The sequence below is a fragment of the Sapajus apella genome, unplaced genomic scaffold, assembly GCF_009761245.1.
Source record: "Sapajus apella isolate SASKATOON/1434 unplaced genomic scaffold, GSC_monkey_1.0 scaffold5, whole genome shotgun sequence".
In the NCBI taxonomy this organism is placed as follows: Eukaryota; Metazoa; Chordata; class Mammalia; order Primates; family Cebidae; genus Sapajus; species Sapajus apella.
In genome coordinates this window covers 39,633,642-39,655,336 of record NW_022436945.1, presented here as the reverse complement: position 1 = coordinate 39,655,336, position 21,695 = coordinate 39,633,642, and the positions used below count along the sequence as shown (strand labels likewise).

The window sequence follows — 21,695 nt, the reverse complement described above, 5'->3', positions numbered from 1 at the left end:
TTTTTTTTAATCTTTGAGTGAGGTAAAATTTTCTGAGAAGCTATCTGCTGCAGGTTCATAACAGAGGAAGAACCAGGGCCATATTCCAGATAGTAGAAATTTCTCCTTATGGCACCGGGTCATGAGTGTTTATTTCTCCCCAGCTGACTAAGACCAGCCTGGCAGAGCCTTTCACAATGCATCGTGTCTCTTCCTCCACTCTCCCACACTGGCATTTTAATATATTTGCTGTAATAATGAGTGGGACCTCCAAAAGAAAAGAATATCTAGTGTTTCTGAAGCCCTTTAAATGACTGCTTAACAGGTGATTGCTGAACGACGTAATGTGGAGAGGTGTGGGCTAATAAAGCAATGGCATCGTAAATGCCTCTTACAAAGAAGTTCAAAACCAAAATAATTTTTTGGAAGAGTATTTAAAAAGTCACCAGAAGTAGACGCCATTGCTCTACTTAAGACCATGATTGGTTCCGACAGACCGGTCGTAACACGATTTGGTTGTAAGTTGAGTAGGCTATATGCACGCAGAGATGGTAGTGCTGCTGGAAGCTGGTCCGCACTGTTGTACGCCCAGCTGGACAACGTTTGCGCTGCCAGACGTGGAGCAGTCGTGGCTAGCGATTGTGGTCGTAAAGTCGAATGGTCATAAGTTGCATAGGTCGTAAGTCAATCAATACCTGTATGCCATGCACAAACTATATGCTTTGTGGACTTCCTATAATAGAGGAGCATTTTGAGTTAGATTTAAAAAGTATATACACATTCCCAAGGTATTTAATAAAAACTATAATTTGCTTGGAAACACTGGGTGAATCTGTGGCAAGAGGATACTATGTTTCATGACTGATGATATGAAAACCAACTTCAAAAAAAGCCAGCAACGTATTTTTCATTTTAACTTGAATACACAGGCAAATCTTTTTAGTGTATGTATGATTTAAACATGCGATATCAGAATTTTAAAAAAGTTATTTGGCAATAAACACAACTAGCTCTGAATCATACAAAACTAAGGAAGTTTTACATTGTCGGTGAATCGGAAGTTTAAATTTTAGATAGGAGTACGTTTTGCTGGTGTAGTTGCATTGATTGTAAAACTTTCTGGAGTACTGACTCCCCAGATTAAAGAACCTGCAGGAGAATGAATGTAAATACAGTGCCTCCTTCAGAAGATTTTGCTGTGATGTCAGCCAAACTAAATAATGTGTTTAGTGACATAGTAAAAATTGTGGCTACATAAAGGCTAGTGCATTAAATTCTAATTTATTCTCTTCATTATGTAATAATAAGGAAGCTAATCATAACAAACTATTATTGCATGCTAAGTAACAGGCTTATAAAGGTTCTGTCAAAAACCTTTGAACCACAGATCAAACCCTTATTTTTTCTGCAAGATAGGAAGCCAGTTTGGTCCATTTAAAGATGTAAAATGGATGCCCAAACTTGCTTATTTGCCACATTATCTTCAATATTTTTACTGAGCTTAATATTTCCTGCAAGGAAAAAAATGCATGATTTTTTTCAGTGGTCAATAACACTGAAGGGCAAAATGAAAGATGCTTGGAAGAACAGCTTCCATAAACTGTTGTCACTTGGTAACAATTATCAATAAAGTAGGTGATAAATTTGATATTGCACAGCTGCAAAGTTATCAAACATCTTACAGATTTTATGGAATGTTGATTTTCAGAATAGAAAACCAACACAGAAGAAATTCACGAATTCAGAATTTATGTCATTGAGGTAATTCAGAATTTATGTCATTGAGGTAATTTAAATTTGACTATAACTTTATAGCATAAATTGCTGTAATTGGCTATCATTGAGAAATAAAGACAAATTTTGAAGTTAAATCATCACTTGCCTGAGCTTACTAAAATTGCTTTAAAATCTTCTGTTCTGAACATATCTATGTGAGACTGGCTTTTCTGCTAACAACAGTGTAGTAGAAAATGGTTTAGATATCCTTTATCCTTGTAGCAAGCAACCTCACTTACATTAAACATTGCTATACCTGTTTGTTCAAAGTATGCATATAGACATTAACACTGGGACTAAGCATTTCTCTCATAACTTTAGGAAAATTGAGGAACACAGAGTTAGGAGTATAACAGTGATTGTCCATATTGATCTCCCATAAACATCTTAAATGAACAACACATAGTTGTTATACTTCTTTTTCCTTTTATGTTGATTATATTAAAACATTTTATGTTTGCTAGGTACAAGAAAAATTGGGGTTAAAGATTTCACTTTTCTAGAAATTCATTTTTTATTTAATGAAAGTATTAGTCTACAATAAACTAAGAAAAATAAATAAAAGGTGGTCATTCACCACAGACTGAGAGGCACCTGATCCAGAAAAGGGAGTAAATGCTAGGTTAATCATAGCAGGAGGCTCTACATTACTCACTGGAATCCATTAAGTTAGTGGTCATAGTTACATATAAACTGGGGCCAAGAAGTTAAATCTTTCTGAACACAGGGTTAGCAAAATAATAAGGCATTTTGTGAAAGGACTGTTTCTATAGATTCAATTTCCAATTTTCTGCTCTCTCTCACAAAGAGCTCAAAACATCCTACATCCACTGTCTCTCCAACCTCTCCTATTCTAACACCACTTAGCAATGAAAAATTGAAAAGAATTTAAATCAGAAAGAAATAGGATCCCACAACTGGCTTTGGTTGATGCACTCGGTTTATTTTCTAAACAGTGTTTTTCTTAGGGAGTAGGCTCTGCCTTAGTATTGTTGCTGGTCTGCAGACTTTGTTCAAGGTCAGGCAGTATTCTCAAATATGTATTAATTCAATTAGTAATAAAGGGAATATACAAAAATTAGAAAAAAACTTAGCTTCTTGAACAGCTCAAGACTTCACAATACTCATTAACTCATTTCAGTGGAAATCAAATGAGTCATCATAATCATTAACTTATTTCATTAAATTTGTTCTTGAAGTTAATTTTCTTACTGGGAAAAACTACCAAACTCCTTGCTGTTCCTTATACTATGCCAAATCTTTGATAGGCCTAAATTTACAGACTGAGTTCAGAATAAGAAAAAAGCCTACATTTACATTCAGAGTTTAAAGCCACCTAGTATCTCAGAGGTCACTGACCAAAAAAAAGCTGCCACTCCCCAGTGGGGAGTGAAATAACCCAACTTAAGAAAAACATGCCCACAAAGACCCAACTAACCAAGGTCTGACTGAAACGGGTTAACGTGGAGTTCTCACTGCTGCAGTAAAGTTAAATACTCAACACCACTAAAGGAAAACACTTACTTTTTAATGAAATAAAACTAGTAACCCTGATATCTACTTGAATGGATGCTTCAGGAGGACAGAGCATTTTGCGTTGTTTAAACATCTGCAGAAAGATGATCAAAGCAGTTATGTTCTTTCCAGTATCTAGAGGCTAGGAAAATAGACACACTGACTTATTGGGTTCAAAGCTTTGAAGCAGAATATACAAAGTTTTAGATGGTTATGTTTACAGCTTCTCCATAAGAAATTATTCAGTAAAAGTGTAAGGTCCAAGGAGATACGTAATGGAAAAAAAAACAACGGTCAAAAGAAGGATAAACAGTTTCAAATATTGTTCTATGATGTATATATTTTATACTCATTTATATATTTTAAAGAATCACAACTGGGAAATGTTAAAACTGATATTTGATCATGACCTTGGATAACAATTATCTAATTTTTACCTTTCTCCAAAAAATTGGGCACATATCCTCGCAGGTGGGAATATAATGCTTTGGTATTTACAGAATAGCCAGTTACCTGGTACGTGAGGAGTCAGTGAACCATTACATAAAATGTGTATCTGACACACCACAGCTCCCAAAGAATGAATTTACCACTGACATCAAGGTTTACTGTCAGCAGATATTTTACAAAATATGAAATTTAATGAAATTCATACTTTTAAGCAATCATTTCAGTAAAAGAAATTGACTATTATAGATGATGTATGACAACAGATTCAGAACTGGTTAGAGTTGAACTTGAGCATTACATTTTAAAGCTATTTGCCAAACAAACCCTAAAGCTCATTTTATTTCAAGTGAAAACATCAAGAAAAAAGTCACGTTACATTGGCTAACAAGGTCAGTGACACATGTAATGATCAACTTTATCACTTAACATTTCACAAGACTTTTTATTGGTTTTTAAAAAGCAGTTAATATTTTTAAGTACAGTATATAAACAAAATAGCCATATCTTGATTTTTGCCAACATGAAAATGCTAATTTCCTTTCAAACCAGTTCCTGGACTACGGCTAGACATATGGTGAACAAGGTCATCTTAGAATAAAATTCAGCTCCTGACACACACTTCTATGGCAACTGTAACATAGTTAACACTTGTCCATTGGAGGCCACTGAATAAAAACTTCTTCAATCTCATTTGCTATTTTACTGAGGATTCTACTAATTTACAGAAGAGCTGAGCCTTTCCTTCTCCTATTCCTTTTATAACTTCTGATCCAGTTTACTGCCAGTTTGTTTTTCCTCCTATATGAATTGTTCTCATAATCTTTAAATGTATCTGTTTCCATTCACTTTATGCCTAAATGTTTCTCTATGACTTATCAAACATGTAGAAATGGGTGTAAACTGGTTTTCAAAAGTCAAAGTATACAAATTCATTTATTAGGATTAGGTTTAAATTGCTTTCATTGAGATTATTCAAAGGATTTTAGCCTTCATTAAAAATTATTTCAAAAATATGACATCCATTTCTTCATCAATAAGGGATTAGGCCTATCCACCTTTTTGCTAATACAAATTTGAGCAGTGTCTTCTTTTAAGCTAAAAATGATTATCTTTCCCAATAAACGTATAACAATACAATAGGGGTGTCACTTTTTTAAGGATGTTCAAAATTATGGAAAACAGAGGTTCAATTACAAAAAGCCAGTTAGCACAAAAAGTCATCAAGTTATGATACAATTTTGAGTGGGACCTATGCAGTGCTACTTAGCCTTTAAAATACCAACAAAAGGAATGGAGGATGAATCACAGTAAGTATTCCCTTAACTGTGAAACTTAAATGTGGATGTACACTGATTACATTCTATTTCAGGTACTTGTATAACTGTAAAGATATTATATTACGAAGAAACACTGCTGGAAGTCTGGGCTTCTGCATTGTAGGAGGTTATGAAGAATACAGTGGAAACAAACCTTTTTTCATCAAATCCATTGTTGAAGGAACACCAGCATACAATGATGGAAGAATTAGGTAATAGTGACTAACCAAAAAAAACTTAACTGTTGTTTCATAAATGCAAAAGTTTAGCCTATTTGAGATAAGGCATGTATGTATTATACTTTGTGGGGATTTAAAGTATTTATATAGTATTCAACTTCTGAGAAATCCAAAATAATTATACATGTTCTTGGCACCACACTACAAATTCCCATACATTTCCCTCTAACATAGGCTGAATGTATAGTGAGTTTAGAGAATGTAAATAAGAGGCAAGAAATATCTAAATTAGAAGTTAATAAAATTAAAATGGTCAGATATAGCAAAAACTAGGACCACTAAAATAAACTTTAACTTCAGCAATGAATTAAAATATTAATCATATCTTTGTTTTTCTAGATGTGGTGATATTCTTCTTGCTGTCAATGGTAGAAGTACATCAGGAATGACACATGCGTGCTTGGCAAGAATGCTGAAAGAACTTAAAGGAAGAATTACTCTAACTATTGTTTCTTGGCCTGGCACTTTTTTATAGAATCAATGATGGGTCAGAGAAAAACAGGAAAATCACAAGCTAAGTTGAAACACTGTATTTATCTTGTCAGTTTTTATATTTAAATAATACATTGTAAAAATTTCAGGAAAAGTGTGATCTAATGAAAGCCAGTTACACCTCAGAAAATAAGATTCCAAAAAAAAAATAAAAACTACCAGTTTTTCTTTTTTTGGTGTGGAAGATTTCTCATTACTCCACAACTTTGTTTATATTTTTCTATTCAATAAAAAGCCCTAAAACAGCTAAAATCATTTGTATACCCCACTGAATTCAAATTGATTTAAATTTAAAATTTGGTATAGGCCGAAGTCTGCCAAGGGTACATTATGGACATTTTTAATTTAAAGCCAAAAGATTTTTTAAAATGCATTGCTGAGAAACATTGTTTTCATCAAACAAGAAATAAATATTTTTCAAAAATTATAGTTGTCTTTTAGTATGTGATACTAATTAAGGTTAACTATATTACCATTTAAAAGGTCCTAGTAATTTATTCTTTCAAATACCATGTTATTTATTACCATCACTGACAAATACCTCCTAGGGTTATCCCTAAAAATGCTCAGAGAATTAGAAACTTGTTTTCTTAGTTTTAATAAGAAATGGCTAAAGCTCTTATTTTTTTCCACAATAGTAACTGCATAAAAACTTGTGCTGGTCTACCAATGGGCTTTGGAAAATGCATCAAGAAGGCCAAACCAGCTTGACCCTGGCTTTTATAGATGGTCATGAGGCGATTCAAATAATTTGTGTCACAATAAAGAGTGTTTGTTTGTACATGTGCCTCCTAGAAACTACGCTAAGGGTAATTTATTTCAGAGAGGCCACCCAAATGCCTTATAGGTTTTATTAATTTGGATGTGAAAGTGTACCCCATTTAGTTTCACCAGGATCCCAAATTTAGAACATTGAAAAGCTATCATCAAAAAGCTGTGATATCAAAAATGTGTAAGTCTCTTAATATACTAAGCAAGAGTGTCACAGCAGTAATGATAAAGACTAGTTTTAATCTCAAGCCTTAGAGGGACCCTTTGTTGCCTCTTGTACAGCCTCTTATGAGACTGGTATTTGGTTAACAACAACAACAACAAAAACACTGGTTAAAGTGGAACCTTGACCTTTGATCAGATATTGTATAGGTACAAAGCTAACACAGCTCTTTGGATTCCCTGTTAAGTGACTCATTCACATTCCTTTCTTGGATATAAAGTCATTGCTGTCTTTTTATTTTTTAAATATTACAAGACAAAGATTTTTAACTTAACATGAAAAATTCACTCTTTTATTTTGGAAAAAAAGTTAACTTTTCATACTAACAGAACAAGATTTAAGGTAAATTTCTTAAACATTATCCAGAAAAATAACAAGATTTATAGTATCTACTTCTGGTACCAATAGACACAAAAGGCCAAAACCACGCCTATTCTGCAGGTGTAGCTTCGGTGCTCTCCTGTTCAGGGGCAGGCTCACTGCCAGCTTCTTTTCCTTCTTTGCTTCTTTTAGATTTTTTGTGTTTGTGTCTCCTGTGACTATCTCCTTCTTCACTTTCATGGCGACGTCTACTGTTACTGGAAAAAAACAAAAACGTGTGTTCTGTTTAAATGCACAATCGGTGACAAAAATAAAACCACTCTAAGGAAATTCTCAATATAACACTGAGTTTAAAATCATGCATTTTCTCATAAATACAGTGTGGGAGATAATCAGTTTTTATGTGACTTTTACCTAGTGATTAGATTATAGGGTCATCTTCACTGATATTATCTCAGATTCCCAGTGCCTATACAGCTTATTCTAAATGCATAGTATAATATACAGTAACAGAAACAAGCACTACTGGAAATACTGTATAGGGTTGATTTTTGGCAAACAATAGTTATTTTAATGCTTTTAAAAAAAATTTGCAACAAAGCCCTGAATTTTTCTTTAATGAAACCAGGCACTGCTTTGATTCATAACTTATTAAAGATTGGTTCATAGACCAAAATTTCCTCTCTTCCAATGCGATAATATAGTAAGTCAGAATCTCTCACATACTACTGGTTCACTATTTATTAAAGAGCAAACCTTCGAGAAGACTTATGTCTGGTTTCCTCTTTCTCCCTGTGTCGTCTTTCCCTATGTCGTTCTTCTTTCTCTCGACTTGCTCTGTGACGCTCATAACCTCTTTCTGCATACTCCCTGTATCTGTAGCGTTCTTCATCACTGAAACAGAAATAGAAATGTTTTCTTGACAACTGGACCATTAACTCTGAATGGATTCAAACTGTAAAAGGGAAAATGTGATCTGAAGTCCAAACCAAAAATCCCTACATTAGCATCTTTTACAACATTGGTGAGGAATAAATACATTTGTTGAATTGAGAGGAAAACAATGCTTGATCTCAAAATAACACTAGAGCTAAGAATATAAATATATAATAATTACCCACGTTAAATGGCCAATTTTGTTCTGTGCTTTCACTGCTGTTAAAAAGATTTAACAATGCTTTTGTTTTTTCATTTCTTGAAAATGAGATCTGCAACTGATTTAAATTATCAGCTTTTAAAATTTTTGCTCCTTTTAGAATATTTGTATATCTCAGATTTCTAACCAATATTCTTAGAGACTTGGACACACATAAAACATTATAAAAATACATAACTCACAATGACTACAAAGCAGAAAGCAAACGAAGTTTTTAAACTTTAGGTTTATCATTAAAAAATATCCAAATACAGAAGAGACATCAAAGCAACTTCTACAGTATCCATACAAAACGCAGACTGGACATACCTGCATTCTGACACCCTAATTACGTGTGTACGTGCGTGTGTGTGTGTGTGCGCATGCGCGAGCACCACACGGCTAATAACTTCAACTGCGTTAAGTTGCATCTTCATTTTCTGATTTTGGATTGAATTACACAGACTGGTAAAACTGAGACTAATGGCTAGTGTTAGAGGGTGGTCTTTCCTTTCCCTAGACCTCTTTTCCTTTCATGTCCCTTAACTGACATTCTCTTTCCATCTTTTTCCTTATCCTTCAAGTCTCTCATTTCTTCTCTCTTCTTTGTTTAGCATAGAAATCAACACTTTGTACAACCTAACATCAGTAAATTCACTAGGATAAAATCTTTTAGAAGAGTATGCTGAAGAGCTTTGATTTCTAGAAATGTTTAATATGAATTATTAAACTAGTAATTTGTATGAAACATCAAGATGGTAAGGAATCTCAGGGTTTAACATAGGTGACAATTATAAGCCATGTTTTAAAAGACAGGTCAGCCTGTGTTTTAGCTAAAGTAATGATTCAGTAATGCTATGCTTAATGCCCAATCGTACTGCTAACCGAGTCATTATATGTGGTAAATTAAAATTTTAGAATCTTATTTAAAAAACAAAATGTATTAACATATCCATTTGCACATATGTGTATATGTATTTCCACTATTTTTTCCTAACCATAAATATGCACTTTGTACTTGGAGTGTGGACGCATGTCGCCTGGAAGGTAATAGCCGTGCCAGTCAGTAGAGAGCAGCAGCAAAGAGTACAAGCAGAGTACACACAGAATCACATCCTGATCTTGCCACTTACTGAGTGACCCAGGCTGTTATTTATCCTCTCTAAACCTCAGTTTTCTCATCTGTAAAACTGCCAACAGTCTTTTTAAAGGTTTCTGTAGAACTGACAACATTTATAAAGTGGTTGGTATGAGAGCAGGCACTCAATAAATGGCAGTCTTTGGTGAATTTAATGCTTAATTTTTTCAGAAGCAGAACTTTTTATTACCATGTCTTGAAGTAGAATAAACTAGCCCCATAGGAAATAGAGTTAACTCCTCTCCAAAAGTGAGGCTTTTCAATGACTCCAACTAGATTTACATAAAAATAATTAAAGTCAATTATCTCATAATGCATCATTTATAACCCTCTCTTTTTCCTCTTACCCTAAAACCAACCTCTGTTGGCTTTGGAGACTTTAGATTCTGAAAGCAGCCCTGTGATGGGAACCTTGTAACAGATGGTAGAAGATTGAGTCCTACACACAAAATATAAAGACCTTCCTCCTTCCATCCCCTTTTCTGATAAGTGGCTGAACCACAAAGGTTTTTCTGGACCTAGAAATTAAAGCTCATTTCAAACATCCTAAAATGACCAGCCTTCTTTCTGGCCCATAATTAAGCTGCCTAAAAAACAGATATTGAAACTGGTCTATAATTTTCAAAACAATGGCCCTATAATTTGTAAAGCAACATATACTGCAGGTCATATTGCTAAAATATCAGCCTTCAGAAACGTTTACTTATACTACACTTGAATTTTTCCAGGTATAATTTTTTCCTTGGATAATTCAGAGCAACCCAAAATTCCTCTACTTTTTGCCTTTCTGGCTTTAAACATTTTAGTCAAATTTAGGTAAACATTGACTGCTAATGCCCTACAGCTCAGCAACCTCAATGTCCAACATGATTTAACCATTAACACTTTTAAGTTTCAATAAGAACTCAGTAATATCTGTGCATACATTTGAAGTAGAATTAGAGGATTTAGCCAAATCTTCTACAATGTATTATTTATGCAAAAATTTATGAGCTCTGGCAATTTATCTTACTCTAATTTCCTATCAAGTTTTGCATTAAGCTCCTTATTTATAATACATGTACATTCTAGAGATAGCAATGCCATCTCAAATATTTCCACAATATAAACAATTCGACTCTCTGGAAAGTAATGCCCTTAAACTTAAAAATATCATGTGCTTAAATGAGCTAACGTCAACAGCACATTTCCCACCAAGCAAACACGAACAATATACTCATGCACACACACTTATCGTAGTGTTTACTTATTTGGTCAATCAAATTTTATTAAGTACCTACAATGTGTAAGTCATATTAGTAGGAGCCAAATGAAGGAAAAAGATGAACAAATCCTCATGAGTTCCTTCTTGTGCATTTTTTTATGTAATGTTTTAAGCTACCAACCAATCCTAGTCAGCTTGAAAATAGGAGGGCTCTTCATAAGTTCACGGAAATGCATACTATGAAAAAATTATGCATGACTTCCTTTTTTTGCAACAAAATAAACTCAGTAATTTGTTACAATATCTCTGAAAAAGATCTAGTTTGAGGCATTAAGGTAACTGTTTTGGGGTTCCATGAGCCATATCCATATAAGTCGACAGACTTAATAAATGTACATGTTCTTGACTGATCCACTTTTTAGCCCCTCCCTTTCCCTCTCCTTAGATCTCCCTATTCCCTGAGAAACAACAATGTTGAAATGAGGTCAATTAATAAACCTACAGTGGCCTCTACGTGTTCAAGTGAAAGGAAGAGTTGCACATCTCTCATTTTAAATCAACAGCTAAAAATGATTAAGCTAAACATGATGAAGCTTGGAGAGGAAGGCATGTTGAAAGTATTGACAGACTAAAGTCTAGGCCTCATACACCAAACAGCCAAGTTGTCAAGCCAAAGAAAAAATTGAAGAAAATTAAAAGTGCTACTCCAGTGAATACATGAATGGTTAAGAAAGTGAAAACAGCCTTATTGCTGATATGGAGAAAGTTTTAGTGTCTAGATAGAAGAACAAACCAGCCACACAGCATTCCCTTAAACCAAAGCCTAATCCAGAGCAAGGCCCAATTCTCTTCAATTCTATGAAGGCAGAGAGAGGTGAGGGAGCTGCAGAAAAAACGGAAGGTAGCAGAGGTTGGTTGGTTTTTAAGGATTAAGAAAAGATGCTATCTATATAACATAAAGGTACAAGGTAAAGCAGGAAGTGCTGATATAGAAGCTACAAGTTATCCAGAAGATCTAACTAAAATCACTGATAAAAGTGGCTCCACTAAACCACACATTTTCAATGTAGATTAAATAGCCTTATACTGGAAGAAGATGCCATCATGACTTTCATAGCTGGAGAGGAGAAGTCAATGCCTGGCTTCAAAGTTTCAAAGGACAGGCTGACTCTCTTGTTTCCCAGCACATTGTTCCTTAACGGAGCTGGTGACTGTAAGTTGAAGTTGGTGCTAATTTGCCATTCTGAAAATCCTAGAGTCCTTAGAATTATGCTAAATGGACTCTGCCTGTCTCTATCAATGGAAAACCAAAGCCTAAATGGCAGCACATCTGTTTACAGGATGGTTTACTGCATATTTTAAGTATTCTGAACAAACTCTGTTTTTTCCTAACAATAGTAATACTCACTGGAGATGGAGGAAAGCTCCTCCTTCTCATTAAAGGATGTGGTTCTATTATACTATTTTCCAAATTTACAGTATATGTATATAGTCATGTGTCAGTTAATGACAGGGATGTGTTCTGAGAAATGCATTACGAGGTGATTTCATTGTTGTGCAAACACCACAGAGTGTCCTTATACAAACTTTGATGGTATAGCCTATTATATACTAGGTTATATGTTATAGCCTATTGCTCCTGGGCTTCAAATCTGTGCAGCATATTATTGCACTGAATTCTGTAGAAAATTGTAACACATAATGTTTACATTGTTTATCTAAACATATCTATAGAAAAGATACAATAAAAATAGTAATCTTATGAAACTAATGTTGTACATGTGGTTTGCATTGACAGAATGCAAAAAAAAATAACTAAAATCAGAATAAAAATTTTTAGAACACTTATAAGACAGATGTCTTTAAACATTTAAACTTATATAATAAGTGTGCTGCAGGAAAGACTGATAGGAAAACCCATTTTAAAAGTTTTAAGATTATGAAACTTTTATATTTGAACAAAATTCTTTGGGGGAAGTGGTATAGAAGTAAAAATTTCAACACAAAAAGAAATGTAAAATTTCCAACTCTTAAAAGAGATACTATTTGTGCATTTTCTTTAAAAAATGGTCAATGATGTTTGGAAAATCACTATAATGTTTTTAATCCACTGGATACATTAAAAGAGTGAGCCTGGGCAACAATGCAATACCCTGTCTCTACAAAAATATTTTTAAATGAGCCATGCATGGTGATGCATGCCTGTAGTCTTAGCTTCTTGAGAGGCTAAGTCAGGAGGAACACTTAAGCTGAGGACTTTCTACATTAGGGAACAATGCATTAGGAAACAAGAGAGTCAGCCTGTCCTTTGAAACTTTGAAGCCAGGCACTGACTTCTCTTCTCTAGCTATTAAAGTCTTAGATGGCATCTTCTTCCCATATAAGACTGCAGTGAACTATGATCATGCCACTGCATGCACTCCAGGCAGGCTACGTGACAAAGCAAGACCCTGTCTCTAAAAACTGAATAATAATAAAAGTGGCAATAATTTTATTTTTAAATAGTAATATTTATAATACACTGGAAATATCTATATGGTCAACTAAGCTTAAGATGAAAAACTTAGATGGCAAGATAAAAGTAAGTGAAGGTGTGGAAAATTCTTTTAAGAGATAGTGAACAAACAAATTTAAAGACTGCTGTTCATGGTAATGGGAAGCCTCTAATCCCTAATATTTTAAGGTGGCCTTCCTAAGTACTCCTTCAGCATCTCTTTTCCAAGTGCATTGAAATTCACCTCCTCATAACAAAAATAAATTTGAAAGTGGTTATGAAATACATAGTATAAACTCTTGCACACCCAACAAACCTGTTGAAAACACTTGGTGTAGGACTGTGATCACGCTCCCTCTCTCTCTCTCTGGTGCGTTCTCGTTCTCTATCCCGATCACGGTCTCGCTCTCTGTCTCTGTCTCTTTCTCTATCTCGGTCTTTCTCTCTTCTGGCATAATAGTCCCACTGTTTGCTGGTGTCCACAAGACTAGGCCATGAAGGAGCAGAACCAGGAAGATGGGGAAAGGCAACTAAAGAAAAAATACAATTAAAAACAAATGTTATGGTACTTGAAAGAAACAAAGGAAATGCCCACCAAAAATGTGTCATTAGATTATAATACAAATTAACTTTATAAATAAAAAAGAGAATTATCACATGGTGAATAAATACCCACAGTATCAGGGGAAGATCCAGAAACAAATCTTAAAGGCCTAACATATATAGACCCTTCATTATGCAAGGTAAATAGGAATCAGAATTAGGTTGACCACAAACTTCCCAACATAAAAAATGGAAACCAGAATACACCAGGACATCTTCAGTGTTGAGAGGAGAAATATACCAGGATGGTGTTGAGAGGAGGCCAGGCATGATGGCTCACACCTGTAATCCCAACACTGGGAGGCCAAGGTGGGCAGACTAGCCTGGTCAACATGGTGAAATCCCATCTCTACTAAAAATATAAAAATTAGCCAGGCGTGGTGGTGCACACCTGTAATCTCAGCTATTTGGGAGGCTGTGGCAGAAGAGTCATTTGAACCTGGGAGGCGAAGGTTACAGTGAGCAGAGATCCTATCACTGCACTCCAACCTGGGTGACAGAGCAAGACTCTGTCTCAAAAAAAAAAAAGAAAAAAAAAAGTGTTGAGAAAAAATATCAACCTAGAAAAGTGTATTCAGCAATTTATTTCAAGAATAAAACAGCCTTTGTAAACAAAAATAAGCAAAACTTACAACCAACAGACTTCACCAAAAGATCAGACATACTTAGAGAAAAAGAAAAATTATCCTAGAAGATCTAAGATGAAAAGAAGTACTGATTGAACAAACAAATGGTAATCATATATGCAAATCCAAACAAATAATATATGCTATTCAATAATGGAATTTTTTTTAAAGAATAAAACTAAAATAATAAACCAAAATACAAGCAAATATAAGTTAGGAGAGAAAGATTAAGGTCTCTGTATTGATGGAGAAAGATGTTCAAATTATATGAAACTACATATTGTTAAGTATGAATAATAAATTTCAAGAGTAACCACAAGGAAAAGAAAAAGAAAATTTATAGTTTCAAAACAATGTAGAGGAAAATAGGATTTTTAAAAAAATCAGTGAGAAAGTCAATTCAAGAAGACTTGAGAAAGATATAGATGGAAATTTAAGTTCAAATAGCTAAATATTCTCAGTAATAAAAAGGGACTAATTCATCAGTTAAAAAACAAAGGTGTTGATTTGTACTTTTTAAAAACCTAACTATAATCTGAATACAAACAACATAAAAACACACAGAAAGGCTGAAAGAAAAAAGATGAAAAAATCTACAACCCGTGATAAAAAAATAAGTACCTTTATTAATGATAGAACAGAATCATATTAAAAGCATTACCTAGGAAAGAAAGGATGATCACATAAAGATGGACCATGCAATTTACCAAGGAAACAGAACAAATTTAAACTTCCAGGTAAATAACATCATCATCCTAAGTTTTAGAAAGTAAAAACTAATAGAAATACAGGTAGAAACAGAGAATCCCACCATGATCATGTAACATACTTCTCTCAATTATTGGTAGGTTAAGTGGACAAAAAAATCAGTACAAACATAGAAGTGGTTTGTTTTTGTTTTAAGAGATGAGGTCTTGCTGTCACCCACGCTAGAGTACAATGGTGTATTCATAGCTCACTGCAGCCTTGAACCCTCAGGCTCAGTGATCTTCCCTCTTCAGCCTCCCAAATAGCTAGGATTACAGGCGCAAACCACCATGTAAATAAAGACTTGAGCTACATGTTCTTAGCATGGTTAATTTAATGGACATCACATAGGATACTGCCCATAACAAAGAATACTATTCTTCTCAAGCACAGATGAATATAACAGATATGTTCTCTGACCACCATGCAATTTAAGTTAGAAGTCAAATTCAAAAGTTTTGAGAAAATAATCCCTAACCATTTCAAATTAAAAACATATTTCTGATAATTCATGGGTCAAAAATATCATAAATTTAAATCATTAGGAACTAAACATAGACAAAAATAAGACATATCAAAAGTTTAGGGATACAAATTGTTTCAGAAAGAAATTTAGTCTTCAAACACCACATTAGAAAAGAGTAAAAATTAATGAGCTAAGTCTCCAGTATAAGATCTCAGAAAAACAGAATAATCCAGCAAAAGAGGAATAATAAAGAATGGAAATCAAGTACATAGAAAACTACCATATAATAGAAAAAAGCAGAAAGTTGGTTTTTGAAGACTAGACATGAAATGAAACATGACAATTTTATGAAAAAATTAAGAAAAAAGAGAACACATGAACAGTATCAGAAGCAAAAAGGGATCACAACTACAGACAACGCAGATTAAACAATAAAGAGAATACTCTGTACCTTATACTAACGCACTTAAAAACTTATCTGAAATGGAATAACTCCTAAAAATAAAAATTTACCAAACAAAACTGACTCAAAAAGAAAAAGAAATCTTAAACAGTCTCGCAACTATTAAAGAAATTAAATCAGTAATTTAAAATCTTCCTACAAGGCCAGATGCCTTTTACAGTTGAGTGAAGGTACAAACCATTCCAATATCACACAAACTCCCAGCAAAGAGAGATAGAAAAAAAAAAAAAAGATTATTCCCTGACTTATCCCATGTGGCTGGTATAATCTTGATTCCAAAATCAGGTAGGAAAGTATAAATAACGAGAAATCCTAAGCCAATCTTATTATACATATAAACTTAGATGTCCAAATCCTAAATAAGAAACACACTATCAGTGTTCATCTAGAAAAAAAAAGATGATCATGAGCAAGTTAGGTTTATTTTGGCAAATCAACAACAGTGGCTACACATTAGAAGAATATAGAAATGTAATTTGTCACATTAACAGATTAGAAAAGAAAAACAATTATGATCATTTCAGAAAGCATTCATACAACTCAGTATCTATTCACAGTTTATAAGCCCTTGGAAAATTAGGAGAGGAACAGAATTTCCTTAATCTGATGGTTCTATCAGAAACCTAACAGTAAATACCTAGAAGCATTTCCTTTATAAAATAAAAAGGAATCATACAAGAATTCCACTTTGAGTACTTCAATATTATAATGTTGTTATAATTTAATTTGTTATAATATAATGTTGTTATAATATTATAATGGAGGTTTGTGCCACAACAAATAAAACAAAAAAAAGGGACAAACAAGCATCTGGAAAAAAAAGGAGCAAAACTGTCATTATCTGCAAGCATATTTCCTAAATAGACAACAAATTGTAGTGAGAGTTCAGCAAGGTAAATGGCTATAAAAAAAACCAACCAAACTATTTCTGAATACAAGCAAATATAAACAGAACACATAGTTCTTATGTTTATACCACTTATAACAGCAACAAAAATATTAGGTACCTAAGGACTAAATCTAACCAAAGACATTCAAGAAGTACATGGAAATAACTATAGCAGTTTATTGAAAACAAAGAACACCTCCGAAAATGCAGAGAAAGTCCTTGGGCACTGATAAACTCAATGCTGTAAAGGTATGAATTCCACACAGACTGATCTAGAGCATCAGTACAATTTTAATATGGTATAGTAAATAAAAGCAAGGGCTCTGAAGCCAGGCAACATAGGTTCAAATCCTGACTCTGCTACTTACTGTGTGATAAGTGGAAATTAATACTTCTATTTCCTCATCTATAAAATGGAGATAGCAACAATATACCTATTTTAAAACCCTCTCAGGATTACATAAATTGCTCCAAAGAGCATTATGTAGTAAGCACTATATAAATGTTATTAATCAAAATCTCAACAGTTTTTCATGGAACTTGCAAAGTTGAATCTAAAATACATATGTAAAAACAACAATTGATTTGGCTGTACGAGATAACATTTACTTTAAAACTCATAATTAAAGATACTATGGAAGTTATTAGCACAGGGACAGTTAACCAACTGAATATCTAGAAAGCCCAAAGCCAGATTCATACACATATGAAAATGCAGTCGATGACAGAGATGACAACTGTAGCTTCCTCAGGAAAGACAGATTATTCAATAAATGATTTGAAAACTGTTGGATCTTTACACCAAAAAATTAATTTCAGATGGGCATATGACTTAAATGTGAAAAGCAAAACTTGGAAACTTTTTCTGGGAGAAAAAAAAGTATTAAAGAATTATCTTTATGTACTTGAGGCAAAGAAAGGCATGTTCTAAATATAAACCCCACTAAAATGTGGTTAGACTTTACATAACTGATAACACACAAGGAACAAAATTGGTACAGGTTGAGATTTACTAATGTGAAAATCCAAAATACTGCAAAATCCAGAATTTTCTGAGAGCCAACACAATGTTACAAGTAGAAAACTGCACACCTGATCTAATGTGATGGTTATCAGTCAAAATACAGTCAAAACTTTGTTTCATGCACAAGTGTATTTAAAATATTGAGTAAAATTACCTTCAGGCTATAGATATACGCCGTACATGAAACAAAAGAATTTCATGTTTAGACTTGGGACATCTCCTCCCAAGCATTTCTGATAAGGGATACTCAACTTGTAATTTGAATTATTTGCCATGTAACTTTCTCCCTTGAGGAGCTAAGGTATATAATTATCTCTGCAATGCACATTATTTACTTATTCATAATAATGTAAATGCTATTTATTGTTTAGCTTTTAGAATAAAAAATCTGTCAGAACACAAAAAAATTCTGTTATAAGACAAAATGTAAACGTAAGAAGAAGTATAATTGAGCAAAGCTGGGTGGTGGGGAAAGAAGAGTTCAGTGAAGGCTTAGAAAGATGCACTAATATTCTCATTTTATCACAGTAGAATGGTACATGAAACAGCAAGCATATAAAAGAGGTGCAAAAATAGTAATATAATTTTACTGGTGGGAGAAAAAAGAAAGGTAGTAATAACAACTGAGCAAAATATACATCTATCATAACAGAAAGATAACAGATGGTATCTAAAGTTATATACTCAAGAAATAAGGTGATAAGCATATGTAGAAATGCTATGGAGACCACTGAGAGAACTAAAAACAAACCATTAAAACTGCTGGTCTCTGTAGTTGTTTAATATTCCTGCAAAGTGTATTTTTTAACTAGGTTTTATTTCATAAGGAGTCTGCCCATGCAAATGAGAAAATCTTAGTATTTCCATCTATAATTACTATTGCATAAGGACGAATTACAAAATTCCAAAATAAGTAAAAGAAAACAAAGGTAAAACAGAATCACCAACAAAAAAGCTGTATTTAGCAAATATATTCTAAAGCCCTGTTTTACTAGGAAACCTGTAACTTTCCTCTATTTAATTCTTGCAATATGGTTTATGATTGTTATTACTAAAGAAGCTTTCCATTAAAAAAAAAAAGACCTTGCCTCTGAGAGAAGAGTTGGGAGTAGGAAAGAGTGAGCAGGAGACTCTCACTTTTTGATAAAAATGTGCATGTATTACTTAGAGAAAAATACCAAGTTAACATTTTCTAAAAATACCATTGACTTTCTTCACAGAATTGGAAAAAACCACCTTAAACTTCTTATGGAGCCAAAAAAGAGCCCACATAAACAAGACAATCCTAAACAAAAAAAAAAATAAAGCTGGAGGCATCACGCTACCTGACTTCAAACTATACTAAAAGGCTACAGTAATCAAAACAGCATGGCACTGGTACCAAAACAGAGATATAGACCAATGGAACAGAACAGAGGTCTCAGAAATAACTCCACACATCTACAACCATCTGATCTTTGACAAACCTGACAAAAACAAGCAATGGGGAAAGGATTCCCTATTTAATAAACGGGTTGGGAAAACTAGCTAGCCATATGCAGAAAGCTGAAACTGGATCCATTCCTTACACCTTATACAAAAACTAACTCAAGATGGATTAAAGATTTAAACATAAGATCTAACACCATAAAAACCCTAGAAGAAAACCTAGACAATACCATTCAGACATAGGCACGGGCAAGGACCTCACCAAAAGCAATGGCAACAAAAGCCAAAATAGACAAATGGAATCTAATTAAAGAGTTTCTGCACAGCAAAAGAAACTATCATTAGAGTGAACCAGCAATCAACGGAATGGGAAAAAATTTTTGCAGTCTATCCATCTGACAAAGGGCTACTATCCAAAATCTACAAACAACTTAAACAAATTTATAAGAAAAAAATAACCCCATCAAAAAGTGGGTCAAGGATATGAACATACACTTCTCAAAAGAAGACATTTATGTAGCTAAAAAACATGAAAAAAAAAAAGCTCATCATCACTGGTTATTAGAGAAATGCAAATCAAAACCACCTTGAGATACCATCTCATGCCAGTTAGAATGGTGATCATTAAAAAATCAGGAGAGAACAGATTCTGGAGAGGATGTGGAGAAACAGGAATGCTTTTACACTGTTGGTGGGAGTGTAAATTAGTTCAATCATTGTGGGAGACAGTGTGACAATTCCTCAAGGATCTAGAACTAGAAATACCATTTGACCCAGGAATCCCATTACTGGGTATATAGTCAAAGGATTATAAATCATTCTATTATAAAGACACATGCAAAAATATGTTTACTGTGGCACTGTTCATAATAGCAAAGTCTTGAAATCAACCCAAATGCCCATCAATGATAGACTGGATAAAGAAAAGGTGGCACATATATATACTGTGGAATACTATGCAGCCTTAAAAAAGATGAGTTCATGTCCTTTGCAGGGATAAGGATGAAGCTGGAAACCACCATTCTCAGCAAACTGACACAAGAACAGAAAACCAAACACCACATGTTCTCACTCATAAGTGGGTGTTGAACAATGAGAACACACGGACACAGGAAGGGGAACATTACAAACCAGGAACTGTTGGAAGGTGGGGGAGCTAGGGGAGGGATAGCAGGGGGTGGGAGGCTAGGGGAGGGATAGCATTAGGAGAAATACCTAATGTAGATGATGGGGTGACAGATGCAGCAAACCACCATGGCACATATATACCTACGTAACAAACCTGCACGTTCTGCATGTGTACCACAGAACTTAAAGTATAATAATAAATAAAAATAAATAAAATATTCCATAATAAAACCGAATAGGTAATCTCAAGATTACTCTCTCTTTCTAATATGGACTATTCCTCATGTTTATCTGTATTGAAACAAATATACAAGGAACTGAATAACAAATAACAAAATAGAAACTGGCAAGTCTCATTAAAAAAGTAAAAATCAAACTTTAATAAGTGATGCTCACTGAATGCTTACATATTAAAGACACCATGCCAAGTACTTAATACTCAAAGTTCATTTTACAGATGGGGGAAAAAAAAAGATGTACATTATTATTCAAAGCTACTAAGATGAGATGAACCCAGGACCCAAACCTAGGCTGTGTAAATGCAGGGCCTATGCTTTAACAATGATGCTACACTGTCTCAAGGGTGCAGAAAAGGAGGTGGTGGGCGCGATTTGGAGCTTGGTGGAGATGGGTGTGATAATTATAAAAATAAGAGCTAATATTTCATGGTTTACTAAATGGCAGGACTAAGGTACTTAAATGTATTTCAATGAACTCCACATTAAAAGGAAGATTGAACTGTCCATTTAATAACTGAAGATATTTAAGTCACATAAATAGTAAAGGTAGAAGCAAGACTACAATCCAAGGACTATTACCTAAATATCTAGCAAAAAAAGGGGAGGAGAAGGAATACAGTCACTGAAACAAGTAAGTCAACATAAATACCATCTTTTGTAGTGAATGAATGGCAAGTAGAGTTTTGAACAGGTAGAGTCTGAAGGACAGTACAATACCCTGATAGACCTATAAGTATATGACTGCTAGCTGTTTCCAAATTATCACTAAGACTTACAGATTCTATAAAACAAATCCTTTCGAGTCCATTCAATTTTCTCCATCTCCATCGTCAACAGTACTGAATACATGACATCCTAATTTTTCCCCTGGATTACTTCTGTAGGAGACCAGAATGCATCACCCCAAAGCATGCCTCTTTAACATAAGGATTATTTTGAGCTGAAGGTAACTGAGAAGATGCAGATACAAGTAAAACTCCCTGTCCTCCCCAATTTACCTAAAAGCATGACATAAGTTTACAAACACAA

The 21,695-nt window shown here is 33.9% G+C and overlaps 2 protein-coding genes across 39 annotated transcripts in view; one reads left to right on the top strand and one right to left on the bottom strand.

The window, feature by feature from the left end:
• LNX1 (ligand of numb-protein X 1) overlaps window positions 1-7,350 on the top strand; it is a 185,317-nt gene extending 177,967 nt beyond the window's left edge. For both annotated transcript variants that reach the window (XM_032274174.1, XM_032274175.1), the window contains 2 exons: window positions 5,090-5,248; window positions 5,615-7,350. In XM_032274174.1, the coding sequence (XP_032130065.1) occupies window positions 5,090-5,248; window positions 5,615-5,750 (295 nt within the window). In that variant the 3' untranslated portion in view covers window positions 5,751-7,350. The remainder of the gene's footprint in view (window positions 1-5,089; window positions 5,249-5,614) is intronic.
• The window catches only part of FIP1L1 (factor interacting with PAPOLA and CPSF1), a 79,268-nt gene continuing 61,464 nt past the window's right edge, over window positions 3,892-21,695 (bottom strand). For 14 of the 37 annotated variants that reach the window (XM_032274176.1, XM_032274189.1, XM_032274193.1 and 11 more), the window contains 3 exons: window positions 13,361-13,583; window positions 7,839-7,976; window positions 3,892-7,339 (listed from right to left, as the gene is read on the bottom strand). In XM_032274176.1, the coding sequence (XP_032130067.1) occupies window positions 7,192-7,339; window positions 7,839-7,976; window positions 13,361-13,583 (509 nt within the window). In that variant the 3' untranslated portion in view covers window positions 3,892-7,191. The remainder of the gene's footprint in view (window positions 7,340-7,838; window positions 7,977-13,360; window positions 13,584-21,695) is intronic. The other 23 variants (XM_032274179.1, XM_032274195.1, XM_032274201.1 and 20 more) reach the window with 5 other exon arrangements.